Raw genomic sequence first — 27,048 nt, 5'->3', positions numbered from 1 at the left:
TGGTATGGTCTTATATTGGACCACCACTACCACACTACAGTCACAGATAGAACAATAAGACAGATATTTCACCGGTTGTATAAATGTGAAGCATCCGGTTGGCGTTTCCACTCACTACCAAATATGGCAGTGAGAAGAAGCCCAGTTTGAACGAGATGGATATTGGCAGACATTATGCTAATTTCCTCATCGATAGAACGTTTGATCACAATACAGTTTTCTGTTCCCAAAACTACAATCTGTTCCGAACAGAGTGGATAAAGTTTTGTAGACTTTACCTTTTGCCCAAAAAAATTTAAAAGTGCGTTGTTTAGGAGTGCAAAGGCGAATTTAGTTATTGGACACGCGCACTTAAGAGTAGGCGTTCCCCAACAGAAATATGCAAATGAATGCTAGAACGCGCCAATAGGATCTCGCTAGCTCGTGCTTGGCTCTGTCCACCTCTTTGCTTGTTCTGTCCACTTTGGCTTGTTTGTTCCCATTTGAAACGACGTGCTGTTGTCTATCTTGGTTTAGTTATAAAAAATTTGCTAGTCATAGAACAACATTTGCTAGTCATAGAACAATGAGCTAGATGTTTACCGGATATATAAATCTGAAGCATCCGGTTGACGTTTCTACTCACCACCAAATATGGTGATGAGAGAAAGCCCAGTGGCTGGGAGTAGAATAAGATGGAGCGAGATAGATTTTGGTTGACATTCTGCAAATACTCATCGATGAAACATTCTGTCAATACAGTTCTTTTCCCAAAACTAGAATATTTTACGAACAGAGTGGACAATTTTGTAGACTTTACTGTTTGAGATGTTTCAAAATATTGCAAGGGAAAATTGAGTTATTGCACAAGCCACTTTAGAATAGGCATCAATTCAATGGTATTTATTGCCATAGGAAACATGTTTACACAGTTAAAGTGAGTGAAATAGATAATAAACAAAAGTGAAAAACAATCCGAAATTAACAGTAAACATTATACTCAAACATTCCAAAGGAATGGAGGCATTTAAAATGTCATTATGGCTATGGACAGTGTTGTAACAATGTTCAAATAAAGAAAGAAATATGGGTTGTATTTACATTGGTGTTTGTTCTTCACTGGTTGCCCTTTTCTTGTGGCAACAGATCACAAATATTGCTGCTGTGATGACACACTGTGGTATTTAACCTAATAGATATGGGAGTTAATCAAAATTGGATTTGTTTTCAAATTCTTTGTGGGTCTGTGTAATCTGAGGGAAATATGTGTCTCTAATATGGTCATACAATTTGCAGAAGGTTAGGAAGTGCAGCTCAGTTTCCACTTTAATGTGTGGGCAGTGTGCACATAGCCTGTATTCTCTTGAGAGCCAGGTCTGCCTACAGCGGACTCTCTATTGCAAGGCTATGCTCACAGAGTCTGTACATAGTCAAAGCTTTCCTTAAGTTTGGGTCAGTCACAGTGGTCAGGTATTCTGCCACTGTATACTCTCTGTTTAGGGCCATATAGCTTTCCAGTTTGGAAAGAATTAACAAAAAAACAGAGCAATGTGTCAAGTAATTCTCTTTTTGTTTTCTCATGATTTGGTTGGGTCTAGTTGTGTTTCTGTCCTGGGGCTCTGTCTGTGATTGTGAACAGATCCCCAGGACTCGCTTGCTTAGGGGACTCTTCTCTAGGTTAACCGCTCTGTAATTGATGGCTTTGTTATGGAAGGTTTGGGAATCGCTTTCTTTTAGGTGGTTGTAGAATTTAACGGCTCTTTTCTGGATTTTGATAATTAGCGGGTATCATCCTAATTCTGCTCTGCATGCATTATTTGGTGTTGTACACACAGGATGTTTTTGCATGCAGTCTCAATTGGGTGTTTGTCCCATTTTGTCCCTCACAACCATAAAAGGGCAATGGGTTCTATAACAGATTCAAGTATTTGTTTTTGCCAAATCCTAATTCTAGTTCTGCAGACTGTTCTAGTGCCATCGCCAATTCATTGAAGAGGGTGGAGCTCAAGCTGCATCTGTCTCACCCCATAGCCCTGTGGATATTGCCAATTTTAACCGCATACTTGTTTGTGTACAGGGATTTCATAATGTTGTGTTTTAGACTTTGCCTTAGTTTTGGTTTGTTTGTTTGTCAATTAGGGTGTGAAGGATGAATACATGGTCTGTTGTACGGTAATTTGGTAAAAAGCCAATTTAACATTTGCTCAGTACATTGTGTTCCCTGTGGAAATGCACGAGTGTGCTGTTAATGCAGAGGATTTCCACAAGTTTGCTTTTGACACATATCCCACAGTAGTCATTGGGGTAAAATTAGTCTTCACTTTTGTGGATTGGGTTTATCAGTCCTTGGCTCCAAATATTGGAAGATGCCAAAGCTGAGTATGATGTTAAAGAGTTTAAGTATAGCCAATTGTAATTTGTGGTCTGTATATTTTATACATTTCATTTAGGATACCAACAACACCACAGGCCTTCTTGGGTCAAAGGGTTTGTATCTAACAGAAATATGCAAATACGTGCTAGAACACGCCAATAGGATCACGTTAGCTCGTACTTGGCTCTGCCCACCTCCTTGCTTGCATTGCCACCTAGTGTTTGAAGACAACGGTGGTGTATTCATTAGTTGTATACACTTGCAAAATATTTTGTCTGAAACTCTAGGAACCTACATTTTCATTTTAGACATTCAGCAGATGCTCTCATCCAGAGAGTGCCTTGCTCAGGTGCACATCAATAGGTTTTTCACCTACTCAGCTCGGGGGATTCGAACCAGTGACCTCTCAGTTACTGGCCCAACGCTCTTAACCGCTACCTGAAACCTATCTGAATTTATCCAATAGAAAATAGTTTGTTGCTAAACGTTCTGTTGCAAAAACATTAGATTGTTTAAATAGTCACACGTACAGTGAAATTGTTAAGATCTGAGCAGGACAAAGTGAAATATAACAATGCAAAAAAATATGCATACCAAACTGTAGCCATGACAAAATGTCCATTGCGGTGGGGGCAGGCTAAAAAGTTAGTTGAAGGGGAGGTAATGTCTGCAGGGAACAGGAGGGGGACAAGGTAGTTGACTAGTGGTGGCTATTCCGCAGCCTGATGGTCTGGGGGTTATTGGCCAGTCTTGCAGTTGTTGCCATGATGCTCCAACGCAGGCATTATAGAAGTAATGGAAACTGGGAAACAGGCCATTGCTCGGGTAGCTGGGGTCCCTGGTGATCTTCTTGGCCTTCCTGAGACACCTGGTGTTGTAGGTGTCCTGGTGGAGGTTGTTTACCTGGCACCACGCCGTCAGAGCCTACCTCTTCCCTGTAGGCGTCTTGTCATTGTTGGTAATCAAGGCCTACTACTGTCGTGTCACCAGCAAACTTGATGAAGGAGTTGGAACTGTGTGAGGCCACGCAGTCTTGGGTATACAGGAGGGGACTGATGACGCACCCTTGTGGGGTCCCACACGTTGAAAATCAGTGTCGAGGTGGTAATGTTGCCTAACTTCACCACCTGGGGGCAGCCCGTCAGGAAGTCCAGGTTCCAATTGCATAGGGAGTTCAGTCCCAGGGCCGTGAGCTTAGAAGGCGCTATGGTATTGAAGGCTGAGCTGTATTCAATGAACAACATCCTCACATATGCATTCCTTTTGTCCAAGTGGGTGAGGGCAGTGTGCAAGTGCAATGGCAATTGCGTCGTCTGTGGATCGGTCAGGGCGGTAGGCAAAACTTTCTTACGTCCTTCGTGGAGACCGTAATTAAGTAGCCCTCATTGTCCTCAGGTGCTCTCCTCGGCAGCTCAGTCGTTGTGCTTGAAGCGTGAGAAAAAGGTGTTTAGCTCATACGGTAGGGCGGCGTTGATGTGTGCCAATGTGGCTGGCTTTCTTTTTGTAATCCGTGATTGCTCCTCTACTTTGCCCCTGTACTTGCGTTTCGCCATCTTGATCGATGTGTAGGTTTAGCAACAGACTAATGAATACACACCTGGGTAGAACCATTCACTAAACATTTACATGATAACAGCTTAATTTCCTGTAGTTAATAAAATAAACCCCATCTACAAAACCATTCACATTTTATTATTTATAAAACACCTAAAAAGAGTCCAACAAATCAGCTTAATAATTATTTCTCGCTTAAAAAGGATGTTCTGCAATGGTTCCACCTTTGATGAGGAGCATGTATCCCTTTTCCCCCCATACAATCAACACCACAGACGACTCCAGTCAGTGATACAAAAATATTCTATGAACTACATACCGATATCTGTAACATGTAACAGTAATTGTTGTTAAGTGATAATACTAATTAATTCCGGGAGAAATACCAGGGTTGAAGAGGAGTACACACTAAACATGTGACTGTATATAGACTGTTGGAGCGGTTTCATCATTGTGATCACCAGTAGTGCGCCCTCACTTACTGAGACCTTAATACATTTGGTCCATTTTGGTCTCGCAGTCCCAACAGTGGGGTGTGTCCAACTATCTACCAATCATCTGCCCAGCACAGTGGCCAGGAGGGCCATGCGGATGTACATGCCGTTCTCAGCCTGCCGGAAGTAGGCAGCACGAGGATCAGTGTCCACCTCCGCACTGCAAGAGAGAAAGTAAACATTAAACCAAATCCTCCCACTTAAGACTGCGAACATTAGTGAATCAAAGGAAGTATAATGAAGAGAGATCCGTTGTAATCTAGGGGAACATCCGTACCTGATCTCATTGACTCTCGGTAGAGGATGCATCACCACCATCTTCTTCTTCGCTCCAGTCATGATGTGTGGGGTGAGGATGAACTGACCGAAGCACTGCAGGAAAAAAAAAAACAAGGGTCCTTTAGCACTGATCAAACACTAAGGCCTCACAGGTTAGTGAAACCCCATCCCATCCTTACCGCTTTGTACTCTTCCTCTGAGGAAAACCTCTCCTTCTGAATCCTGGTCATGTAGAGGACGTCAGTGTCAGGCAGGGCCTCCTCGATGCTCTCAAACTCTTCCTGCAGTCACAAGGACATACAGCAGTTTAGCGCTTTATGTAGTGCATTCGATGTGTGAAGGACACCTACATACCAGCAGCAGTGCCATTGAGATTTAGATACAAAGCCATCGGCTTTACCACCAAAAAACCCATGTGATCCACCCACCTGCTTGATGCCTTTGGAGGCCACAAAGTCAATGATCTCGGAGGGCATGTGGAGATTCTTTGGGGCGACGTAGCGCAGAGTGATCCTGTACTGGGTGAGCAGCCTGGCCAGGGAATGCACTGTGCGGCCATGCTTCAGGTCCCCTACCATGGTGATCTACAAACATCGAGAGACAAGAGTCAGGACACCTGGATGAAGTCTGGAGGGCCATTGGCTATGTTGACTTAAAAAAGGCAGGCTGCCATCACAACATACACAGTCAGGTTCCAGATCTTACAGCTTTCTGTTTGCATTACTGTCAAAAAAAATAAAAAATACTGCGCTGTTTACACTTCTAAATTGGTATTAGCACTAGTACTGCTGCGAAGACATGACCATCATCCCTGAAGGGGAGATGGGTGTGTTGAGGTCTCACCGTCATGCCGTTGACCGTACCCAGCTCCTCTCTGATGGTGAACACGTCCAGCAGGGCCTGAGTGGGGTGCTCCCCGACCCCGTCCCCAGCGTTGATGACTGGCTTCCGGCAGTGCCTCGCTGCAGCCTACAGGTGGAAATAAACGTGTCGGATACAGCCGAGCAAGTACATCTTCTCACTCAAACTGACAAGGTTTGCGGTCGGTGTTTAGGTGGTAGCACCTCTTTTTCAAAGTGTTCTCTCAGAATATCTTGCCTTAATGAACATGACACGTTTTCAAGTGAAGTTGTAAGGCGGCGTATCGACACCGGTGCTCACCTCCACGGCCCCTGGCGTGGGGTGTCGCAGCACCAGGACGTCAGCGTAGCAGCTCATGGTCTGGACCGAGTCCGCCAGAGACTCGCCCTTCTGCGACGAGGAGGTGGCCTCGCAGAAATGGACCACGGAGCCACCCAGACGCTGCATTGCCGCCGCAAACGAACTACTGGTGCGCGTGCTGACCTCGTAGAACATGGACGCCATCACCTTACCCTGAGAGAGTAACACACAGGGGTCTAAGACAAAGAATACAGACTAGCGTACACCAGATCCATCTTTGAGCACAGCATTCAGGCATTTCAGGGCACACAGCATTTCTACACTGAACACAAATATAAACACGACATGCAAAGTGTTGGTCCCATGTTTCATGAGCTGAAACAAAAAAGCCCAGAAATGTTCCATACACACACAAAGCTTATTTCTCTCAAAGTTCATGCACAAATTTGTTTACATCCCTGTTGGTGAGCATTTCTCCTTTTCCAAGATAATCCATCCCCCTGACAGGTATGGCATATCAAGAAGCTGAATAAACAGCATATTCATTACACGGGTGCACCTTGTGCTGGGGACAATAAAAGGCCACTTTAAAAATGTGCTGTTTTGTCATGTCTCAAGTTGAGGGAGAGTGCAATTGGCATGACGACTGCAGGAACTTCCACCAGAGCTGTTGCCAGAGAATTTAATGTCAATTTCTCTACTATAAGCCACCTCCAATGCCATTTTAGAGAATTGGGCAGCAACGTCCAATCGGCCTCACAACCGCAGACCACGTGTAACCACGCCAGCCCAGGACCTCCACATCCGGCTTCTTCACCTGCGGAATCAGGGGTGGTGGTTGCTGAGGAGTATTTCTGTCTGTAATAAAGGCCTTTTGTGGGGAAAAACTCATTCTGATTGGCTGGGCCTGGCTCCCCAGTGGGTGGGCCTATGCCCTCCCAGGCCCACCCATGTCTGCACCCCTGTCCAGTCATGTGAAATCCATAGATTAGGGCCTAATGAACTGATTTAAATTGACTGATTTCCTTATAACTAACTCAGTAAAATCTGAAAATGTTGCATGTTGCGTTTATAAACTCAGCAAAAAAAGAAACGCCCTCTCACTGTCAACTGCGTTTATTTTCAGCAAACTTAACATGTGTAAATGTTTGTATGAACATAACAAGATTCAACAACTGAGACATAAACTGAACAACTTCCACAGACATGTGACTAACAGAAATGGAACAATGTGTCCCTGAACAAAAGGGGGGGCAAAATCAAAAGTAACAGTCAGTATCTGGTGTGGCCACCAGCTGCATTAAGTACTGCAGTGCATCTCTTCCTCATGGACTGCACCAGATTTGCCAGTTCTTGCTGTGAGATATTACCCCACTCTTCCACCAAGGCAACTGCAAGTTCCCGGACATTTCTGGGGGGGAATGGCCCTAGCCCTCACCTTCCGATCCAATGGGATTGAGATCCTGGCACTTCACTGGCCATAGCAGAACACTGACATCCCGGTCTTGCAGGAAATCACACACAGAACGAGCAGTATGGCTGGTGGCATTGTCATGCTGGAGGGTCATGTCAGGATGAGCCTGCAGGAAGGGTACCACATGAGGGAGGAGGATGCCTTCCCTGTAACACACAGCGTTGAGATTGCCTGCAATGACAACAAGCTCAGTCCGATGATGCTGTGACACATCGCCCCAGACCATGACGGACCCTGCACCTCGATCCCGCTCCAGGAGTACAGGCCTCAGTGTAACGCTCATTCCTTCGACGATAAACGTGAATCCGACCATCACCCCTGGTGAGACAAAACCGCGACTCGTCAGTGAAGAGCACTTTTTGCCAGTCCTGTCTGGTCCAGTGACGGTGGGTTTGTGCCCATAGGCGACGTTGTTGCCGGTGATGTCTGGTGAGGACCTGCCTTACAACAGGCCTACAAGCCCTCAGTCCAGCCTCTCTCAGCCTATTGCGGACAGTCTGAGCACTGATGGAGGGATTGTGCATTCCTGGTGTAACTCGGCAGTTGTTGTTGCCATCCTGTACCTGTCCCACAGGTGTGATGTTCAGATGTACCGATCCTGTGCAGGTGTTGTTACACGTGGTCTGCCACTGCGAGGACGATCAGCTGTCCATTCTGTCTCCCTGTAGCGCTGTCTTAGGCCGTCTCACAGTACGGACAATGCAATTTATTGCCCTGGCCACATCTGCAGTCCTCATGCCTCCTTGCAGCATGCATAAGGTACGTTCATGCAGATGAGCAGGGACCCTGGGCATCTTTCTTTTGGTGTTTTTCCAGAGTCAGTAGAAAGGCCTCTTAGTGTCCTAAGTTTCCATAACTGTGACCTTAATTGCCAACCGTCTGTAAGCTGTTAGTGTCTTAACGACCGTTCCACAGGTGCATGTTCATTAATTGTTTGGTTCATTGAACAAGCATGGGAAACAGTGTTTAAACCCTTTACAATGACGATCTGTGAAGTTATTTGGATTTTTACGAGTTATCTTTGAAAGACAGGGTCCTAAAAAGGGGCCGTTTCTTTTTTTGCTGAGATATGTATGTATGTATGTATGTATGTATGTATGTATGTATGTATGTATGTATGTATGTATATATATATATATATATATATATATATATATTTCCCCCCCCGAATATATTCTTACAACTGAGATTTACTAACAGCAGCACACCTTGAGACATTCAGATAACTCGTTTTATGAGGTCTTTAGGCATAGATGCACACAGGTGGCAGGTGTTGCTTGTATTCCATTCTGGATCAGGTGATGTCATCAACTCCTATGTGAGTAATCATATCCGGGAGTTGTTTTGTTGTTATTTTATACAACACACCTGCTCCTGTACGTTTAAGCTGAAGGACTATGCTGCCTCCGGAAGTCCTGCAGATTACTCAAACCCTGGGTGACTCAACACTGGGCTTAATGGAACAGCCTGACCGGCTACTCTGAAATGAGCTTCTCTCCTGCAATTTATACTGTGACAAATCACAGAAATACTCACACGGTTGTTCTTTAGATTAATCAGAGTTTTAAACAAAAAGGAAAGAATTCTTACCTTCAGGATGTCAAGGCTTCTCTCTTTCTGAACCATCAGGCGTAGAGTATGGGCCACGTTAAACATGTGAGAGATCTGAAATAAAGTTACAAGAAAGGAAAAAAAATGAAAAAAAATAATATATAAGTTTCCATAACTGTGACCTTAATTGCGTACCGTCTGTGTATATATATATATATATATATATATAAAAATAGTTATTTAGTAAATAATGTCCCTGGCTATGTGTGTAGAGCAGCATTTCCCAGCCCTGGTCCTCCAGTACCCCCCAACAGTATAGTTTTGTTGTAGCCCTTAACAAACCCATCCAACTCATTGAGGGCTTGATGATTAGTTGACAAGTTGAATCAGGTTACAGTAAAAAGGTGTACTGTTGGGAGTACTTGAGGACCAGGGTTGGGAAACGCTGGTGTAGAGTACCTGTTCCTTGCTGAACTGCCTGACAGAGAGGACGTGTTGTCCCACTAGGGGGTGGAGCAGCGGGGAGGTCTGGAGGTGGGCCAGGGGCTGCCCTGCCGCTGCCTCAGCCCGGGGGGACAGGATCCTGGCCAGGGGAGGGGGATGGCTGTAACTGTCCCCAGCTGCAGGGGCCATCTCTGGGGACAGAGGAACACCAAATGCTTCAAATACCACAGGAAAAAAATAGAACACGTTTTAATATGAATTGTTTTAGCAAAGTCTCTTAAAAGGATGGCAGTCTTTTCTATTTCCTGAGGATGAAACACGACAAACACCTGAAAAGCACTGATTATTACACCGTATTTCACCGCGTTTTCTTTCAAAGCGATCCAAGCACTAGGAAAGCAGTCGGCTCAGAGCAAAGCGACATGGGTAGCGCAGCAACTAATGAGAAGGAACGGAATTGCAACCTTTTTCTAGCATCTCTACAACCAAGTATTCCATGACATACAGGTATTCAAAGCAGCTGCCAGTATAACTCCATTGAAATGGTCTGCCAGAATATTACGCCAAACAGCCTGAACAACAGCAGAGCTAGGAAATGTATTATGCGTAACAGCTGAGCTACGTCAAGCTTCAAACCTTCTCTGAAACCTTCTTCAAATGCTCTTCTTAATGCTCTCGCCCTTGAATCTTCAGCTGCTTAGAATTTCATGACAAAACGTTAGAACACAAGTGTTAGAGAGATTATACAAAACTGTGGTATTTAGACAATACTACAGCAATTAGCCAGTGTACTGACATATTGAAAGCTAACGTCAGTGGGTTATAAATACGTTTGAGATTGATACGGCACTGAGTATCATTTCATCAATCCATTGTTTCTTACAAAGACAGTTCATCTTAATAAATGTGAGAATCAAACAACTTACATCATTGATTTCACAGTGATGTGGGGCTGTGATCGTACAGTCCTAGTAATGGGTGAAGAGCATAGCAAATGGCCAACCAAAACAAAAAGGCTTTTATAATTCCTTCATTCCTGTCTCAACAATACACTTGTATCCATCGATAAAGCACAGTCCCAGGTCTTTAGCATCAGAGTGAGCTATAGGTGGAGCACTAGATTTAGACATTTCATTTAATCAGCAAATGTACTCAGCCAATCAATCGGTCATGATGACCATGCAGCCTATGGTAGAGACAGTGGAATCACTCGTTATACGAACTTCGCTTTCTCAAACGCTTCATATACAGTGTGCTTAAAAAAAAAAAATCACATGATCAGTGGGTTCATGATATAGACTAAAAGGTTTACCAATGACATCCACGTGCCATTTTGTGTGCATCGTCCTAAAACCTGTAAATGGACAGTGAATATACCATTTATTGAAACGGACATTCACACAGCACTTTGCCACCACAAGCAAGAGCTCGGTTAGGCAAGAGAAAACATTGAGGCTGTAGTACCTGGGGGCATGCCTGGGTCGGAGGACCTGTGAACGCGAGGCGGGAGCATGTAGCGGCCATCCCCAGCGGAACGGCGAGGACTCTGGGCGCATGTACGGATGACCTCACACGGAGGGGTCAGCCGGGGGTGCTCTGGGGTCTGCCACACACACAAAAGACACACAACAGCCTTAGTGCCACGGACAATGCTTGCTACTATGCTACATAAGCACATATTACTGTATCCGCACACTAACGTGACTGGGCGGAGCTGAAAGGGGTGGGACTGTACCTTTGGGACTTCTTTCACTGGCTCAGGGGGCTGGATGAGGGGGAGGGGTGCAGGCCAAGTCTTCACATCCTCCCCATAGCCAGGAGGGACCAGCACCTGTCCGTCAATGTAGGCCACCTCTCCTCTGAGCACCACTCTGCGGACCTTGCCCTTCACCTTCATGCCTTCAAAGGGCGTCCACTTGGACTTGGTGAACTGCATGTGTTTGGGGATAACCCACTCCTGCTCCAGGTCCACCTGGTGGGAGACAGCAGGTCTAGAATGTTCTTGAAAAGCCAAAACATTGATCATCTATTCAATCCCTCTTTGTATTTCAACGTGGAAACCCAAGGATATAAATCCTCGCCATGTTGCCCATTTTACATGGTTAAAAACTCTCATTGGCGTGTGCCTACCTCTACATAGGTGTTGTCCTGTGCGGGAAGGGAGAAAATTTTGCGGGGGTTGTCGTACAGGCGCTTGATGATATCGTCGATGGTGAGGCGCCCATCGCTGACGGCGGTGAGGAGAAGGGGCAGCATGGTCTCAAGGCCGGGGTAACCTGGGGGGGGCTTCTCTGAGTTCTTCTCCTCCACTGAATGGGGGGCTGTGAGTTAGCCAAAACACACAGAAATATCACAACTGTTGTATGGCAACACTCATCTTCTAACTGTGTGATAAAAAAAAATAAGTAGGGGTTAATGGAGACCTCACCATTAGGGCTTCACGATATGGACAAAAATAAAAAAAATTAAAATATATATATATATTTTACTTGCGTTACAGATCAAAACATCAGGAATCATAGAAATGATATGGTTGTAATAAAGTAGGAACTTGGAATACAGTGCTGTTTGGCAAGACAACACTTTTTTTTTTTAAAGCCAGGTAGGAGTGTTGGTCAGTGTTTCCCAGGGGACCCAAATAACAGTTGAATAGATGTTACATTGACAAAGATTTTAGAATATGCTTATTCTATTCCTCTGATTCAGAACATGCCGTTGCACAAGCATGTTGATCTACACCACTAGTAGTAGCTGCCTGTATTAGGGCTAACGTTTGCTAGACACATTTGCCCTAGCACAGTACATTTTAGCTAGCTTATTAGCGATTAGTATTAGCAGCTAACAAAAACATTTTTGGCACCGCAGGAGGCAGGTAGCCCCTTAATTGGGGAGGACGGCTCATTAATAGCTGGAACGGAATAGAACACAAACACATGGTTTCCATGTGTTTGACTCCATTCCAGCCATTATTATGAGCCGTCCTCCCCTCAGCAGCCTCCTGTGGTAGGTACACGAGAAGCTTGCCCAGACTAACTAGTGTTTTGCAGAGAGATAAATAGCTACACAAACTAATAGTATAATACCGAAAACATGTGGATTTCTATAAAGAAGCAAAGTGAAAAGCAGCATTGTTCTTTTTTGGTTAAATATTTTGACTGCATGAATTGACTTAGCTAGAGCAGCCTGCAGACTAGAGTGAATCTAATAGTAGGCACCAACTCCACCAAGGTTCGTTGAACAAAGCCTATGGAAAAATGTATGGAGGAACTGTGCTGCCTGCTTGAGTAATAGGGGGTGGGGCTTGGTGTTTGTAGATAGAAGGCGCAGGGCAGAAGATATGACAAACGGAGTAAACTATAAATATGGATTTATGGTGTAGCCCTACTCACCGTGGTCGGTTGCGAAGCAGTCAATGATGTCCAGGTGTTCCCAGAGGGCCTCCATGTCCTCCCGGGTGCCCAGCATGGGGCGGACCTGTGCCCGGCCGCCCCCGATGTCCACCACGTTCTCCTCACACAGGAAGAGGTGGTGGGGCGCTACCTCACACGTCACCTGGATGCCCTTCTGCTTGGCTGCGCGGATGATCAGGATCTGGGAGAAGGGAAGGGTGGAATAGATGCCAATTCATTACAAACATGGTTCTTTCTTTATCTTATGTGTGTTCTGATGTGTTGGTCTTAAAATGAATCACTTCAAATGGCACATAGCTCATTTGTTAGATCGTTTTTTCCTCTAGCTACAGGTGTATGTTCTTGCAGTTCAACTTAATGAAAGCAATCTGTGAGGACTCCTTCCAAAAAAAAACACAACTACGAGGTTTCTGCGTGCCTCGGTTGGCACCTCATTCACTCTGGAGACAACGAACGGGCAACACATCAAGGCAAAGCAGTGCTATATATCTGTATGTGATGATCCAGGCGGCCATCTTACCTCCTCCTTCTTGGCCACATGGCAGATATGAACAGCTCTCTGGTACAGCTGGGCCACCATCAAGACGGCTGCCACAGTCTGCTTCTCTGCGTGCGCCACGATTGGCAGGTGCTTGGGCCACTTCTCAAAGTGCTAGTTCACGCAAAGAGAAAGCGCAACTGGTCAGCTCAAACAGATCAACGTGAACGACCCATCAACGACCTCATTCAGTCGATACCTACCTCCATCCACATTGAGACGTTGTCCATCTTCAGAGTGGAGTAGGTGTCGTTCAGATACATCTTCAGCCCAGCGGCGGAGTTAGCAATGGAGGACAAGATGGTGGAGTTCTCTGAAGCCGCTCCGACGTAAAGGGCATAGTCACACCGACACCCTGCCTTGGCAAGCTGAGACGACAGGGACAAAACAGAGGAACAGCTCACGAGTAAACCTTCAGGTACTGATTTGGCCCATTTTATAAATAGGCATAATTTAATGTTTTGGAACAGACTAATTTCAAATATCCAGTGGTAAATGTCTTAATGACTATCCTCTCATTACCTTCTGGACCATGGCGAAGGAGCTGGGGTCGATTATGGCAGGTGCCGTGTTGGGCATGGCACACACCATGGTGACGCCCCCTGCCAGGGCAGCCGCTGTGCCCGAGGAGAAATCCTCCTTGTGGGTGGCACCCGGCTCCCGCAGGTGGACGTGCACATCTATCAGACCTGGCACCGGGGACAGGGGGAGGGGACTCAATGAGTACTGTTCAGAAACACTGCAGTTCCACAGGTTGACTGAAGAAGCTATCATGTATTGTCCAAATACAGGAAGAAAACAAGGTGCTTATATTTGAAATGAACAGACTTTACTTTTTAGCGCAGCCCAAGCCTTACTGCTTACCAGGCAGGCGAATCAACTTCTGTGACGTCATACAGTCCACGTGAGTCTTGACAGGCGGGAAGCCGCCAACCAGACGCAGCGCCTACAATTATAGGAGCACGTGCTTCAGTCAGGACAGTCAACAATCTATGTAGAATCAACACAGCTACGTCAAACATCAGCAGTGGCTAACATCCCATCATCCCATCCCATCATCTAACTAACCTACCTGGACAAACAGCTTGGTGCACTTGATGTCAATGATGAGGGGCACGGAGTAGTCGATGGCCATGCGGCGGGTGCGGTAACCCTTGGTGACGAAGGAGGAGAGGCGTCGGCCTCCGGAGTTCCTCATGGAGAGGTTGATGACCATGTCAAAGTGGTGGTCCTCTAGGTATTCCAAGATGTTCCTCTGCTTGTCCTTGTTGGGGCAGTCGCTCTCCTCCTCCCCAAATGGCCAGTCCACCGCCATCACCTGAAAGAGACCGAACATAACAATTCGGTCAAATTCAGGAAGTAAATTGAAAGTAACGTTGTGAATTGAAAATTGCTCATTCTGGGATCCTGTTGAGAAGAGCCCACTCATCCTAGATGTGATGTACCTTGACTCCATGCTCAGTGTAGAAGTCAGCAGTCCCCAGACTGGCATACAGGTCATAGCCCAGACTCTCCAGCGCCTGAACAGTAGGCAGCAGCTCACTCTTGTTCTGCAAAGATACAATTAATATTTATGTACCGCTGGCCTCTCGAAATGAATTTCCATGAAAACGTTTAGCTCATTGTATTATAGTCAGTCTAGTGTACCTTGTAACTGCCAATGGACAGCAGAATGTTCTTCTTGGGGATCTTGAAGCCTGTGCTGAGCATGGCCTTCAGATAGGCCTCGTATCTGTTCTCTCCAAAGCAGGCCACCTCCCCAGTACTGGTCATCTCTACCCCCAGCACCACATCAGCCCCGGCCAGACGAGAGAACGAGAACTGGGGGACCTAAGAGATAACATATCCAAGTTGGTGTATGATCGGTGAAACAATAATTCAACTGGATTATTTTACAGTTGTGGACTCCTCAGTTGGGTTACCTTGACGCCCACGATGCCCACTCCTTTCATCAGACCCACGGGCTCCATCTTCTCTCCCATGATGACGCGCGTTGCCAGGGCGACCAGATCCACTCCCAGAGTCTTTGAGACGAATGGGAAGGAGCGGGAGACTCGGACGTTGCACTCGATCACCTTCAGCTGGTCATCCTGTCCGGAAAACACATTTGTTGCAATTAAAGGCAACCGGACAGCCATTGGAAATCCCACAGGGAACAGAAACACACTTGTATGGTTGTGGGTTATTATCTGTTTGGCATGTTATTGGTTGTCAACCGCTGATTTGAAACTCCAAAAACAAAAAAAATGTCCTTTAGACTTTACCTTAGCGATGAGTTGCAGGTTAAAGGGCCCGGTGACCTGCAGTTCCTGTCCGATTGCATGGACGATCATCTTGATACGCTCCATGGTCTTCTGGTTGATGTCCTGGGGGGGCGTGACCAGGGTGGCGTCCCCAGAGTGCACCCCGGCGTTCTCCACATGCTCCGATACGGCGATGGCCATCACCACGCCGTCGCACGCCACCGCGTCCACGTCTATTTCCTGGAACAAAGAGACGCCAGTCAGGTCCAGACTGTTGACTGAAGGAGCTATAATGATATTTAAAAAAGGGATAGTTCACCTTTTTTTTGTGCAAATTGAAAATAAGTGAATTATCCCTTTAAAAAGACAAAGCAGCAAGGCATTTCAATCTAAGTAGTAAAGAATCTCCCAAGACGTACCTTGGCCTCCTGGATGAACTTTGAGATGACCACGGGGTATTCCTTGGACACGGCCACAGCGCTGCTGAGGTACTTCTCCAGGTCGCTGTCTGTGTACGCCACGTTCATGGCCGCTCCACTCAGCACGTAGGAGGGACGCACCAGGCAGGGGTAGCCCGCAGTCTCACAGAATTTCATGGCTGACTGGGGAGGAGAGGAGGATACAATATAACATACTGTGCCTTCAGAAAGTATTGACACCCCTTGACTATTGCCACATTTTGTTGTGTTACAGCCTGAATTTAAAATTGATTAAATGTAGCTTTTGTGTCACTGGCCTACACACACACACACACACACACACACACACACACACAACCCCATAATGTCAAAGTGGAATTATGTTTAGACATTTTTACAAATTAATTAAAAATGCAAATCTGAAACGTCTCGAGGCAATCAGTACTCGACCCCTTTGTCATGGCAAGCCTAAATAACTTTAGGAGAAAAAAACTATTGCTTAACAAGTCACATAATATGTTGCATGGACTCACTCTGTATGCAATAAGTGTTTAACATGATTTTTAAATGACTACCTCATCTCTGTACCCCACACATACAATTATCTGTAAGGTCCCTAAGTCGAGCAGTGAATTTCAAACACAGATTCAACCACAAAGACCAGGAAGGTTTTCCAATGTCTCGCAAAGGGCATCTATTGACAGAGAAAAAACTGACTCTGAATATCCCTTTAAGCACGGTTAAGTTATTACACTTTGGATGGTGTATCAATACACCCAGTCACTATAAAGATAGTTGCCGGAGAGGAAGGAAACCGCTCAGGGATTTCACATTGAGGCCAATGGTGACTTTAAAACAGTTACACAGTTTAATGGCTGTGATAGTTATCTTCTAACGATGGATCAACAACACTAGTTCCTCCACAATACTAACCTAAATGACAGAGTGAAAAGAAGAAAGCATGTACAGATTTTTTTTTAAATATTCCAAAACAGGCATCCTGCTTACAATAAGGCACTGAAGTAAAACTGCAAAAAATGTGGCACGAAAAAAACCTACGTTCTGAAAACGAAGCATTATGTTTGGGGCTAATCCAACAACACATTACAGAGTACCACTCTTCATATTTTCAAGCATGATGGTGGCTGCATCATGTTATGGGTATGCTTGTCATCAGCAAGGACTAGGGAGTTTTGTAGGATAAAATAAAATATGTTTTTTACTAAATATACAATAAAGCCAAGCACAGGCAAAATCCTAGAAGAAAATCTGGTCCAGTCTGCTTTCCAACAGACACTGAGGAGACAAATTCAACTTTCAGGAGGACAATAACCTAAAACACAAGACCAAATATACACTGGACTTGCTTACCAAGACGACATTGAATGGCCTAGTTACGGTTTTGACATAAAAATCGGCTTAAGTCTATGGCAGGACTTGAAAATGGCTGTCTAGCAATGACCAACAACCAGCTGACAGAGCTTGAAGAATTAAAAAAATAATAATGTGCAAATATTGTATAATCCAGGTGTGCAAAGCTTTTAAAAGGCACACAGCTGTAATCGCTGCCAAATGTGATTCTAACATGTATTGACTCAGGGGTGTGAATACTTATGTAAATGAGATATTTCTGTATTTCATTTTCAATACATTTGCAAACATTTCTAAAAACATTTTTACTTTGTCGTAATGGGATATTGTGTCACAATTTCTATCCAACTTGAGATTGACTCATCTGCAACCAAGACCTACAACCTCTTCATTACTGTTTTGAAATTCAAAATGGATTAGAAGCCCTGTTCTATGCTGACCTCAATCTCAGTGAGTTCCTTCCACAGGGGCTGGCTGATGCCGATGGTGTCCAGCATGCGGGAGAACTTAAACCTGTTCTCAGCAGAGTCGATGAACTCCGGGGAGGTGCCCAATATACGACACTGCTGCCTGTGGAGGGACATGGCGATGTTGTTGGGCAGCTGGCCCCCCATGGACAGGATCACTCCCTCTGGGTTCTCCATCTCATAGATGTCCATCACAACCTGGAGGAGGGGAGGAGACAATGGAGCTTTATGGTTATGGCAACATACCATGCATGAAACAGGGTTTGATGGCGAGGTGTTGAGGCCCTTTGCTCAGGTGATAAAAGCATTAGATCAAGTAAGTTCGGACCTTTGAATGTTGATTATTGTATGACGAAAAACTACAAAATAAATTTTTTTGAAAGAGAGTTGGGACTAAGCCATCAGTCGAGCACCCTTACCTCGAAGGAGATCTCATCGAAGTAGAGACGGTCACACATGTCGTAGTCTGTGCTGACAGTCTCTGGGTTATAGTTCACCATGATGGTTTTATAGCCCATCTAAAGAAAAATCATCCAAACACAGAAAATCATGACAATATCAGCTTTTGTTCAACATTCTTCTAATAAATGAGAGCTATTCTGCACAAAGCAGAAATCGACTTACCTTCCTGAGTTCCATGATGCAGCCCACAGCGCACCAGTCAAACTCCACACTGCTGCCGATGCGGTAAACCCCAGAGCCGATGACTATGACATGGGGATCTCCAAAGACCAGGTCGCTTTCCGTACCGTTATAGGTCAGGTACAGGTAGTTGGTGTGGGCGGGCCACTCCGCCGCCACAGTGTCGATCTGCTTCACCACAGGCAGGATGCTCCAATCACGGCGCATCTTCCTCACCGCCAGCTCCGTACTGGAGAGAGACATAGGTTTAAAGGTCAGAGTTCAGACAAGTTTATTTTAAAAACAGACATTTTAAACCAAGTTTTTTTTTTTTCCTCACTGCTCTGAGGAACTGAACCCAGAGACACAAAACATAACCCAGACAGACTGCGTCCCATTCCGACTCGCCATCGTATCAATGAAGAATCTCTCATTTATTTTGTATGTTTTTCATGTACCAGCCTCAACTTTTAATGAGGTTTTGAAACGTGAACAATAGGCTACCATTCTCAGGAGTATCACGGTACTGTACCTCTGCACAGCCAGGGCGATCTGTTTGTCTGAGAAGCCCAGCTGCTTGGCTTTCCTCATCACCTCCAGAGGCATGGCGCTCTCGTCCTGGTTGTAAGACTCCAGCACCTTCTCATGGTCCGCGATGTTCTTCATTTTGTGGAGGAACCAGCGGTCGATCTTGGTTAGGTCGTAAAGGCGGTCCACTGTATAGCCTGCCCTGAGAGCAGCCGCCAGAACAAAGATACGTTTGTCTGTTGGGGTCTGCAGCTCCTGTAAGACCACAGAACAGTTCACATAAAATGCAGCAAAGAGGAAAAAGACAGGTAAAAAAAAAAAAAAAAGTGAGTGAGTGAGCTTACCTCATCAGACACTGGTTTGATGGTGTGGTCAAAGCCCACACAGTTCTCATCCACCATCCGCAGAGCCTTCTGGAAGGCTTCCTCAAAGCTGCGGCCGATGGCCATCACCTCTCCTACAAAAGGTCACAGACAAAAACTGTGTTAACCAACTATCAACCAACTCCTTTGTGTGAACTTGCAATGCAACCCGAGTGGTGGTAGAATCATCTGCCCCACAGATAGCAGGCAGATAGAGCACTCTGCTGCTCCCAAACTAGATCATTAATAAAAAAGTGCTTGTCCTCTTACCCACGCTCTTCATGGAGCTACCTATCTTGGTGCTGACGCGGAGAAACTTGCTGAGATCCCAGCGAGGGACCTTCACCACACAGTAGTCCAGACTGGGCTCAAAGTTAGCCGTGGTCTGGTTGGTCACAGAGTTCCTGTACAATAACAAACATTACCTGTTAGAACCGTGGTATTAGTAGATCAGTGTCAAAATGCAATTCTTAACCTGACATCAGGCCACAAAACGTGAATAAACTCACTTGAGGACAGGTAGAGGGATGCCCAATCCCAGCTTGGCAGCCACGTAGGCCAGGGGATATCCTGTTGCTTTACTGGCCAGAGCTGAGCTCCGAGACAGACGGGCATTCACCTCAATGATGTAGTACTGCAGCACAAAAACACTGATTTAGATTGCAATACAGTAGAAACATTTTAAAGTATCAGAACACGTTCAGCGTTTCCTCCCAAATACTTTTTTCAGCCGTGACAAAGTTAGGGTGGGGGGGGGGGGGGGGGGGGGGGGGTAGTGGGCGTAGGCAATGGCGTGGTTTTAGAGGCCCTCCTCTTGGCTGCAGAGACAAAATGTTGGCGTTTTAAATCTAATTTCCTGGAATTCTAAACATTTTGTCATGGGGCAAAAATACAATTTTACTGTTTTAAAGCATGTTTCCTGCAATTCTACACATTTTGCCATGCTTAAGATGTGTTCTTATGCTATCTGAGTGACTCAATTATAACAAAAATCAAATGGGGGGCCCATTGCCATGACATTTTAGATTCTCCCTGACTGTCTAGCTTTTATTTAGGTGATAAGTTCTCAAAGATGATCTTGTTTAAAAATATATAGCTCCATTATCTTTTCTACATACTTTATCTGGTTTTAGTCGTTTAAGTTCACATTGAAAACATTTAACCATCCCGAAATATACATTTTCTTTGCAGTGGACACAATTTATGGGAAACACTGATGTTTCGGAGGGTTAACACTAGTATAAACGATCACAAAGTCAGTATGGACCATTACCTGCTCAGACTCAGGGTTGAGGGCGTACTGGATGTTACACTCTCCCACGATGCCTAGGTGTCTGATGACCTTGATGGCGGTGTTCCTCAACATGTTGTACTCATAGTCGTTGAGCGTCTGACTGGGCGCCACCACGATGGACTCCCCAGTGTGGATACCCAGAGGGTCAATGTTCTCCATGTTACATACCTACAGGATAGAAAACACTCAACACTTTAATCACATTCTTGCTTTTTCAACTTGCTTGATAAAGGAAGCTTCACGTTTAAACAAATAATGACGTATAAACTCTAAAGATTAGCCGTAACAGTCAAATGCATAATAAAATTGGGGAAAAAACGTATAGTAACAAATATAGAGGTAACTACCAAAATAACAGAAACACTGGAGTGAATGAGGGATACAAAGTATATTAAAAAGCTGGTGCAATTAAGATCCCATCATGCTTAGGGTCATGTATAAAAAATGCTGGACAGGCCATTTTTTTGGCCTACCATGGCTATGCCCCGATAGGATGACATTGCCCCCATCCACAGGGAACGAGTGGTCACCGAATGGTTTGTTGAGCATGAAAACGATGTAAACCATATGCCATGGCTGTTTCAGTCACCAGCTCTCAACCCAATTGAACACTTACGGGAGATTCTGGATTGGCGCCTGAGACAGTGTTTTCCACATCCATCAACAAAACACCAGATTATGGAATTTCTTGTGGGAGAATGGTGTCGCATCCCTCCAATAGAGTTCCAATCTATGCAAAGGCCTATTGAAGCCGTTCTGGCTTTTAAGACACTTTATGTTGGCGTTTCCTTTATTTTGGCAGTTACCTGTACATAGTACGTTTCCTTTATTTTGGCAGTTACCTGTACATAGTACTTACATAGTAACAAATATATGCATAGTGATGTCCCTCTACTTACGGTGATACAGTTGTCGTAGGCGTCTCTGACCACCTCATACTCAATCTCTTTCCAGCCCTTCAGGGACTTGTCCACTAGGACCTGGGAAGTGTGGGCGAAGGCAGATGTCACCAGGGAGGTCAACTCCTCCCTGTTGTTGGCAAAGCCAGAGCCCAGTCCGCCCAGGGCAAAGGCCGAGCGCACCAGGACAGGGTAGCCAATACGCTCTGCAGCCGCCACCGCCTAGGACACACAGAAAAGACCAGAACACATCAAAATACACATCAAAAAGCAAAAGCCCACAACAGTCAAACAGATTAACACTCCGATTCCAATCAACGTACAAGTGACAATCAGTATGGGTCAACGTGTGTGTGAGAAGGAGTGTGTGTGACATTTGTCCCAAGCCCCTCTCCTTACCTGCTCCACAGACACAGCGGCCTCGCTGGGCGCCACGTGTTCATTGATCTCCTCCATCTTCTCCACAAAGATCTTCCTGTCCTCAGTCATCTCGATGGAAGCCACCGGCGTCCCCAGCACGCGCACCGCATATTTCTTCAGGACTCCCCTCTTGGTCAGCTGCACCCCGCAGTTCAGAGCAGTCTGCCCCCCGAAGGTCAGGAGGACCCCGTCTGGACGCTCATTCTTTATCACCTGGACAGGCGAAATAGGGCAGAGGGTCAGATCTCACTCATTGAATGAATATCAACCGTAGGTCAACCATGCTCCTTACTGATCTTCTATCAGTTCTGAGTACCTGAGAGATGTAATACACATGCTTTGCTTGTTGAGCACTGATCAGAAATCAGTGACTGGAGGATGGCGCAGGGAGCAGTGGCCATTCCATTAGCACCTCCTTCCTTACCTGAGTGACATACTCCGGGGTGAGAGGCAGGAAGTAAACCTTGTCAGCAAGACCCTTGGAGGTTTGCACCGTGGCGATGTTGGGGTTGATGAGCACAGTCTGAATGTTCTCCTCCTTCAATGCTTTTATGGCCTTGGGGGGATGGACATAGAAGTGTCTGATTAGTTCAAATACTCTTAAATGATACTGCTCCTGACACCTGCTGTTGGGTCTTCACTGGGGTTGGTAGTGTGTCTCACCTGAGAGCCAGAGTAGTCAAACTCCCCAGCCTGTCCAATGGAGAGGCCTCCAGAACCCAGGATTAGGACTTTGCGTGGCCGAATAAATTCCTCCGGATTGGTAGATCCAGGATAGGTCAGGTGCTCTGTTAGTCTCTGCTTCACTAGAGGAAGGGAGAGGTGTTACTATACCCTAATGTGGAATACATATGTAAGAACAGTTGAGATGAACACGTATTACCTGGTTTGCCACTCTTGCCCTCCTTGTGGTCTCTGACTGTGTCCAGAAACACATCAAACAGACTGACCAGGTCAGTGGGGCCTGCCATGTGCTCTGGGTGGAACTGGACACTGGAATGACATGGGTAAAACAATATCTGGTTTTCAACTTCCTGTATCTTGGAGGGTCCTTTTGAGGTCTACCATCTTTTCCAATTAAAGGCCTAGTGCAGTCAATTCTGTTTTCCTGTGTTTTGTATCATATTGTATAACAGCTGATGAAAACACTGTAAAAGCGTGAAAACATTTGATCAGTGTTATTTCCTGATAGTTGCTGGTTGAAAATACAATATACACAGGACCTTCTAATCAAGAGGTTTGCATTGGCAGGAGTTTCGGCTTTCCACGGTGACTTCACCATGCGGTAAAATGGTTAATGGTCCAATAACAAAAAGAGTTCCAAACCTCTCTGCCAGATAGTTTTCCCCTCCCAGACTGTCCTAGCAAAATGCTTGCTTGAGAAAGTTTGTCTCAAAAGCTATTTTTGCCCATTTTAATATATTTAAAGTGTTACCCAGAAATGTTTTGGTGTAAAAAATGGCTGCATTGGGCCTTCAAACAAGTTGAAAGGCTGGAAGCAGCGCATGAGTTCCCATTGGTTGATGGTACCTGAATAGGTGTTTGGTGTTGTGCACGATGCCCTCACTGGTCTGATCATTGGCGTTGGTGAAGAGCACGTCCCAGCCCAGTGGCAGGGTCAGGGGATCCACAGCAAAGCCATGGTTCTGAGATGTGATGAAACAGCGATCTGTGCCCTTGTGGATACAGGGCTGGTTATGGCCACGGTTCCCATACCTGAAACAGACAAGTGTTTTTAGTCAAATTCTATTCTTCAATGGTTGAGCTCTATTCCAGATGCAGATTCATAGTGCTCCTGCAGAATCCTTACTTGACACCTGCACAGTGCAAAGGTCTTGCTTTAAACCCTCTAAACTGTTCTGCTTTCCGCTGACTGACTGCATGGCATACCAGAGGGACAAAAGGAAACTGGCATCTCATCTGGCCTTGAGACTAACGGAATGCTAACAAAGTAACAATCCCAGGAGTCTTACCAAAACAAACCAGGCCTTTCCAGCACCCTAGCAATGCACTAGGCTATGTCCAAACTGCTGCGCTAAGCAGAAAAGCTCATTTCACACCAGAACGCTCCCATAAAAATAAAGAGGGGCCTGGGAAGAACTGACATCTGAGGTCGGGGGCCAAACAATAGCAAAAACAGTCAGCACCACTGGCTTTGTCCTCTTTGAAACCAAACAAAGACAGTAAGCAGAACTTAAGACCTGAGGAGGCAGAAAGAGAGAGTGACAAGTCAGGACAACCGTGTAGTGCCCTGTACTAACTTCATTTTGTAGGTTTTTGCCCCGATGGCGAGGGAGAGAAGCTGGTTGCCCAGGCAGATACCAAACACAGGCTTGGGGTTGTCCACACACACCACCTTCCTCACGTTGTTTATGGTCTCCGTACAGAACTGGGGGTCCCCAGGGCCGTTGCTGATGAACAGCCCATCAAAATCTGAAAAGGACCACAACTTTGTCAGCATAGCCAAAATAAATATTATAATACAAACCATTTCACATACAATGGAACTTCATGACATCATGGCTGGAACTAACTTTGCAGGTCAGATGCTCCAAGGTAAAGATTAAGGCAGGGGAGAGATAAGAGGCAAAACAAGGGAACGGGGAGTCATCTCTGAATCGTATATGGAACCCAGTGCCGTAACTAGCTGTGACTAACCTGTGCTGTCCAGTGGGTGATCCCAGGGCACCACGGTGACACAGGCCCCTCTCTGACACAGGCAGCGGATCTGGTTGTACTTAATGCCACAGTCTACAGCTGTGATCCTGACAGCACCACTGGGGTTGAACACCCGGGGCTCCTGCTCAACACAGACAGAAAAGGTACTTACATCCTGAGAAGGATTAGGCATCTGCCTATCCACTGTGGTGAGATAGGCACTAACCCTAACCCCAACGACATGCAATGTGTTAAGCTACAGATTCAGTGTTATGCAATCCACACAAAACAATTGGCATTTGATTGAGGAAGTTTCAGGATGGTAACACTAGAAAAGCGTGACAAGGTCAAGCTTAAACATAGCAACGCCGTACCTTCATGGACACCTCCTTGACAAGGTTCCTCTGGTCAGGGTCGTCAAATGGAACGTTGGCCTCGGGCGTTCCATCCACCACCAGCTTCCCCAGCATGGTTCCCTTCTCACGGATCTTCTTGGTCAGACGACGGGTGTCAACTCCTACAGTGTCACAGCAAGCGCATTAACGGCAACCTCTATTGTAGAGGCTCTACTGTAGACAGCACATATCAAAACACATATTCAGACAACATTTGATACAGTACTAGGATGTTTAGAATGATAACTCTACTGACCCTCTAGGCCAGGGATGCCCTGCTCTTTGAGCCACTGGTCCAGAGACATGGCTGAGCTCCAGTGGCTGGGGTTCTGGGAAACCTCTCCGACGATGAGGGCTGCAGCGTGGATCTTAGAAGACTCAAACCACTGGGGGGGAAAACAATAGAACATTACATTCAAACAGGTGCTTGGGGTCAACGAGGGCAATATACTTTTCTCCACCCACAATTTCTGTTGGGACGCTTCTGTGAAACGCTGACTACATGCCAACTCCACCCACTTTGCTGAGTCCAAAGTCGCCCTCCTCATCCTGGGGTATACCATAGTTGCCCTGCAGAGGGTAGGTGAGGGTGAGGATCTGACACGTGTAGGACGGGTCAGTCAGGGCCTCTGGGTAGCCAACCATGCCTGTCTGGAACACTGGAAAACAATCATCAGGTCAACTTTTCAGTTGTTTTCATAGCAAAGGGCAAATTAGTGAGAAGTGCTTCAATTCAGATTTGGCACATTTTGAAAAAGGTGATGCAACTTGAACTTTGGAAATGTGCACTGTGCTCCATTTATTAGTACACGTGGATTGAAAGAAATAGACCTTACAATCTAAATTAATGCTAGCTACATCTCCATTACAATGTATGGGACACGGTACAGCGGAGGGCTCTCGAGTGGCGCAGTGGTCTAAGGCACTGCATCTCAGTGCAAGAGACTACCCTGGTTCGAATCTAGGCTGTATCACATACGGCCGTGATTGGGAGTCCCATAGGGGGGCGCACAACTGGCCCAGCGCCGTCCACGTCTTGCCGGGTATGCCATCATTGTATTTGTTCTTAACTAACTTGCCTAGTTAAATAAAGTTTAAATAATACAAAATAAATAAACAGCAAGGACAATATAGGAGAAACATGTTCATAAGTTGTTCAAACTGACTGAAATTGAGATCTGATTAGGTGGAATACAGCTATGACCAGAAGTGACTTTTCGTAGCAGGTTAGGAGAATTAGGTTATGGTTAGGAACAGGGTTAGCTAAAATGCTTAGCGGAAATAAGGATAAATGAAGGGGTCAGAGGTTATGGGTCATACTACTACAGGGCACGCGCAACTTTGGGGGTTACATGCAGACCACTAGGCACACACCGGCAAGAGTGTTGGGTGAATAGAGCTGCGTTTGGCTGTACAATTTGACTTTGTGGGCAACATATAGGTAGTTAACGTTACCCATTAGAATACCTGTATAAATTATAACATAACTACAGTAGACAGATGTTGCAATGCGATGGGCTAAATAGCTTTCTCCTCATAAAATACGACTTACCAACTTCACCAGACACTGACGCATTTGCCCCGAAAAGGCGGCCCTTGAACGTGGTCCCATCTTCTAAAATCAGGGTTGCCATTTTTTAAATAAAATTGTCAATAGTGTAATTGTACAGAATCAACGCAGTCTTCGATTCGATTATGGGAAGCAGTACCAGCTTTTTGTCTGATCAATGCTTCAGTTCCGCAACGCTTGCCCACGTGAAACACACGCTGGCCAGATGTTAATGAGGATGCGCGAGCAAAAATCTTGCTTGAAAAATGGCTAAGTTAAAAGGAAGACAAATTATTGTGTTGGTTTATTTGCAAACAAAATAAAGCGTCAAAAACGATATGAAGAAATGTTGTATGCCGAAAACTGAGCGCTAGATCCGCATGCCGCACCAACAGTGTGGAACTTTTCAGCGACCTCACCGTGTTTACATAGAACCCCACAGTGAAAACGTCATAATACCCATAAACCCTAGCGGTCAAACACGGAAATTGTTCCAATCGTTTTTTCGTCATTCATTTCTAATTCATATATTTTAATTTTATTTTATTGCAACAGTAATAACAG

At 45.5% G+C, this 27,048-nt stretch overlaps 1 protein-coding gene across 3 annotated transcripts; it reads right to left on the bottom strand.

Annotated features, from left to right (window-relative positions):
• Positions 1-4,024: 4,024 nt before the first annotated feature.
• On the bottom strand, positions 4,025-26,919 carry LOC115192272 (CAD protein). Of its 3 annotated transcripts, none has more exons than XM_029750587.1 (43): positions 26,488-26,919; positions 25,455-25,594; positions 25,192-25,321; positions 24,915-25,057; positions 24,541-24,682; positions 24,144-24,315; positions 23,413-23,598; positions 22,766-22,875; positions 22,546-22,688; positions 22,307-22,438; positions 21,862-22,095; positions 21,463-21,684; positions 20,543-20,731; positions 19,779-19,903; positions 19,540-19,673; positions 19,252-19,364; positions 18,912-19,162; positions 18,383-18,629; positions 18,178-18,276; positions 17,732-17,956; positions 15,921-16,103; positions 15,523-15,741; positions 15,181-15,348; positions 14,906-15,088; positions 14,704-14,808; positions 14,331-14,576; positions 14,123-14,204; positions 13,781-13,947; positions 13,462-13,626; positions 13,241-13,372; positions 12,700-12,901; positions 11,441-11,631; positions 11,046-11,282; positions 10,775-10,913; positions 9,947-10,006; positions 9,326-9,501; positions 8,906-8,980; positions 5,842-6,054; positions 5,524-5,649; positions 5,109-5,264; positions 4,860-4,961; positions 4,679-4,773; positions 4,025-4,561 (listed from the first exon to the last, which is right to left on the bottom strand). In XM_029750587.1, exons 1-43 carry the CDS (start codon positions 26,567-26,569, stop codon positions 4,462-4,464), a joined length of 6,741 nt encoding a protein of 2,246 aa, XP_029606447.1. In that variant the 5' UTR covers positions 26,570-26,919; the 3' UTR covers positions 4,025-4,461. The 3 variants fall into 3 exon arrangements, with proteins under 3 accessions (XP_029606447.1, XP_029606454.1, XP_029606462.1); XM_029750594.1 differs by having other exon boundaries at positions 9,947-10,003; XM_029750602.1 differs by lacking the exon at positions 9,947-10,006.
• Between the last annotated feature and the right edge of the window lie 129 nt (positions 26,920-27,048).

Source organism: Salmo trutta, chromosome 1 (genome assembly GCF_901001165.1).
Source record: "Salmo trutta chromosome 1, fSalTru1.1, whole genome shotgun sequence".
Classification (NCBI taxonomy): Eukaryota; Metazoa; Chordata; class Actinopteri; order Salmoniformes; family Salmonidae; genus Salmo; species Salmo trutta.
The sequence above is the reverse complement of the archived record's forward strand: the minus strand, read 5'-3'. Positions and strand labels throughout refer to the sequence as shown.

Coding starts and splice junctions, on each gene's coding strand:
- LOC115192272 (XM_029750587.1), bottom strand. CDS start 26,569: ATGGCAACCCTGATTTTAGAAGATGGGACCACGTTCAAGGGCCGCCTT. Junction 19,904..20,542: donor TCAACCCTGAGTCTGAGCAG/GTAATGGTCCAT, acceptor TTTGTGCTGCAG/TACTACATCATTGAGGTGAA. Junction 13,948..14,122: donor GAAGTTGATTCGCCTGCCTG/GTAAGCAGTAAG, acceptor CCCCGGTGCCAG/GTCTGATAGATGTGCACGTC.